Raw genomic sequence first — 2,694 nt, 5'->3', positions numbered from 1 at the left:
AGGAGGTGCCAGGAGAACAGAAGGGAAAACTTTGTGAGGGTGCCAGAGCCCTGGAGCAGGCTGCCCAGAGAGGTTGTGGAGTCTCCTTCTCTGGAGGCTTTCCAAACCCACCTGGATGTGCTCCTGTGTGACCTGCCCTGGGTGCTCCTGCGCTGGCAGGGGCATTGGGCTGGATGATCTTCCAAGCTCCCACCCCTAACATTCTGTGATTCTGTGATCTTTACTGTGGCAAATAAGACTCCTGAAGAGGCAGAACTTCCATTTCTTCAAGAAAATGTTTAATTTTCCATTTTTAGGCCCATATTTTCCAACTCTCAATCTTGAACCTTGAAGGAAAAACTCTTGTCTCCCATTTTACAAATGGGGAGATGGAAGAAAAAGAGTGAGGCTCTTGTTCAGACATGATGAGCATGGAAGGCACTGGAGCCACCTAACTGAGGCCTCTCCCCTGAGGACTGTCCCCTGCCCAGGTTCTTAGGAGGGCAATGGGTTTTCCTTCTGTGCTTCTGCCAGCTCAGGTTTCTGCTCCTCCTGGTCTGTCTTCTTCTCCTGCAGCTCTTCCAGCACAGCATGAAGCTGCTGGTGTAATGCAGAGTCCCCGGTGTCAATGTTCTGGTGATCCTGTTGTGCTACCTGCAGTTAAAGACAGACCATCACCAAATACTACAGTGAGCACAGCATCCTCAGGAAAAAGAGAATCTTACAGAATCTTGGGATGAAAATCAACTGCAGCTCTTTCCCAAGCACATCCAGTCCAGTGGCACCTTGAAGTCATCAAAACCCCAAGGCCCAAACCCTTCCAGCAGTGCAAGTCACACCTCACTGTGCAGCTCCTCACCCAGCCAGCACCTCAGGTAGAACCCAGGAGATCAGAATTGTCAGCCCTCACAACCTGGATTCTGGAGATGTTATGAAGAAAGGCTGACAGAGTTGGGAGTGCTCAGCCTAGAAAGAAGGCGGCTTCAGGGAGACCTTCTGGTAGCCTTTCAGGACCTAAAGGGACCGGTCAGAAATCTGGGGACAGACTTTTGAGCAGGGCCTGCTGTGATAGGGCAAGGGGTGATGATTTGAACTAAGAGAGCAAGATTTAGACTGGAGAGAAGGAAGAAGATTAAAGAATGAGAGTGCTAGGACTAAGGATTAAAAAGGGATGGAAAAGTTTTGTCTTCAGTCCAGGAGAGGTTTTCCTTTACCCCCTGCTCCCTTAGGGATAACACAAATAGGTGATAGAGTCCACACTGCCAAGCGGTTTACACAGAGACACCAAGGGATGCTTTTAACACACTAAAGACTTAAATCTTTCATCCCCAGAACCAGTACCTCCCTTCTACTGTCCCATGTGAAATGCCTGTCACACTCACAGACAAAAGATCACTTGGCACAGCAAAGACAATTCCGTGACAGCCAGCAGCTGCATGATTTGCTGAGATTTCATTTAAACTCAACATTGAAAGTCTGGAAGTGAATTTTTTTTTGATCCACTGGCCAAGTAACTCTGAACATTTCATACTCACTTTATCTGTTCCTCTCCTCTGTAAAATTATCCCTCTGGCCAGAAGGGCTTTTCCTGTTTCATCAAACAATTTGTCCTCTTCAATCTTTCCTTCTTCTTTCAGTTCATTGTATTTCTCAACAAACCTGGATTTCAAGGTTGTATTTTTATTCTCACCAGTATCATTTTTGGTTCACTGACTTAGGAGCAAGGGACATGTTTCAGAAATATTTCTATTTTAGTTATAAATAAATCTTACCTCTGGCAAGTAGATTTGTAGTTCAGCTGTGACAGGTCAAAAGGTCTTGGACCACTGCCATAAATTCTGTAAAATTTCCTATTTAAAAAATAGAATTAAATAGGTGCATTTTGCAAACATGAAAGGAGTTTCATTTTTCAAACATTAAAAAAACAGTTTCAGTTTTTATCTTCATCTCAAGCCACAGGGATGTCTTGGAGTATAGAACATCAGTTAATTCAGACTGCAACAAAAAGCATTCACAACTGTTTCTCCTTTTTCCCATGGGCTATTACATTGCACAGAGATATTTGATCCTCCGCGGAGATACAGGGGGCGGAGGAAGGTCTCCGGCGAACGGCGGGACTGAGGCACCCCTCGGAACGGGTAACTCACGCTCGGACTTGGTCCTCCTGGTAGAAGATGGGAGGGATGACATCCTTCACCTTGCCGTAGCGCGGCCGCGGCACTCGGTACAGCGGCTCCCTCAGCGGGGGGAAGGCGGCGTAGACGTCGAACCACAGCGGCTTCTCGATCACCCCCATGCGGAGCAGGTTCCGAGTCCTGCCGGGGAACAGCAGCTCAGGGCACACCCGCACCGCCCGGGCCTTGCGCCTCCCTCCCCGGAGGACCGCGGCCCTCCTTCCCAGCTCCCCTCCGGCCCTCGGACCGCCTGGCACGGGGGAAGCCGCGCACAGCCGCCCGCGCTCCGCACCGGCTGAACACACTCCCGATCTTCTGCAAGCGGTTGCCCGCCATGGCGGCCGCCACCCCCTGGCAACGGCACGGCGCGGCCCGCCCACCGGAACCGGAAGCGCTGCCGAGCGGCCGCCAGAGCGTGCGGCCGACGGCCTAAGGACAACAGTGCCCAGGCGTGACCAGCCGATGGCCGAGGGGGCACTCAGCCGGATCGTGCACCCCCGCCTTGCATTTAAAGGGTCATCCCCTGCCCTAACGAGAACAC

General features: G+C 50.9%; 1 protein-coding gene across 1 annotated transcript; it reads right to left on the bottom strand.

Moving 5' to 3' along the window:
* Positions 1 to 263: 263 nt before the first annotated feature.
* MRPS23 (mitochondrial ribosomal protein S23) lies at positions 264 to 2,489 on the bottom strand. The gene is made up of 5 exons (XM_054394368.1): positions 2,446 to 2,489; positions 2,127 to 2,294; positions 1,752 to 1,829; positions 1,515 to 1,638; positions 264 to 633 (listed from the first exon to the last, which is right to left on the bottom strand). The coding sequence occupies exons 1-5, from the start codon at positions 2,487 to 2,489 to the stop codon at positions 475 to 477; spliced, it is 573 nt and encodes a 190-aa protein (XP_054250343.1). The 3' UTR covers positions 264 to 474.
* Between the last annotated feature and the right edge of the window lie 205 nt (positions 2,490 to 2,694).

The sequence above is a fragment of the Indicator indicator genome, chromosome 30, assembly GCF_027791375.1.
Source record: "Indicator indicator isolate 239-I01 chromosome 30, UM_Iind_1.1, whole genome shotgun sequence".
NCBI classification, from domain to species: Eukaryota; Metazoa; Chordata; class Aves; order Piciformes; family Indicatoridae; genus Indicator; species Indicator indicator.
This window is presented reverse-complemented; position numbering and strand designations above follow the sequence as displayed.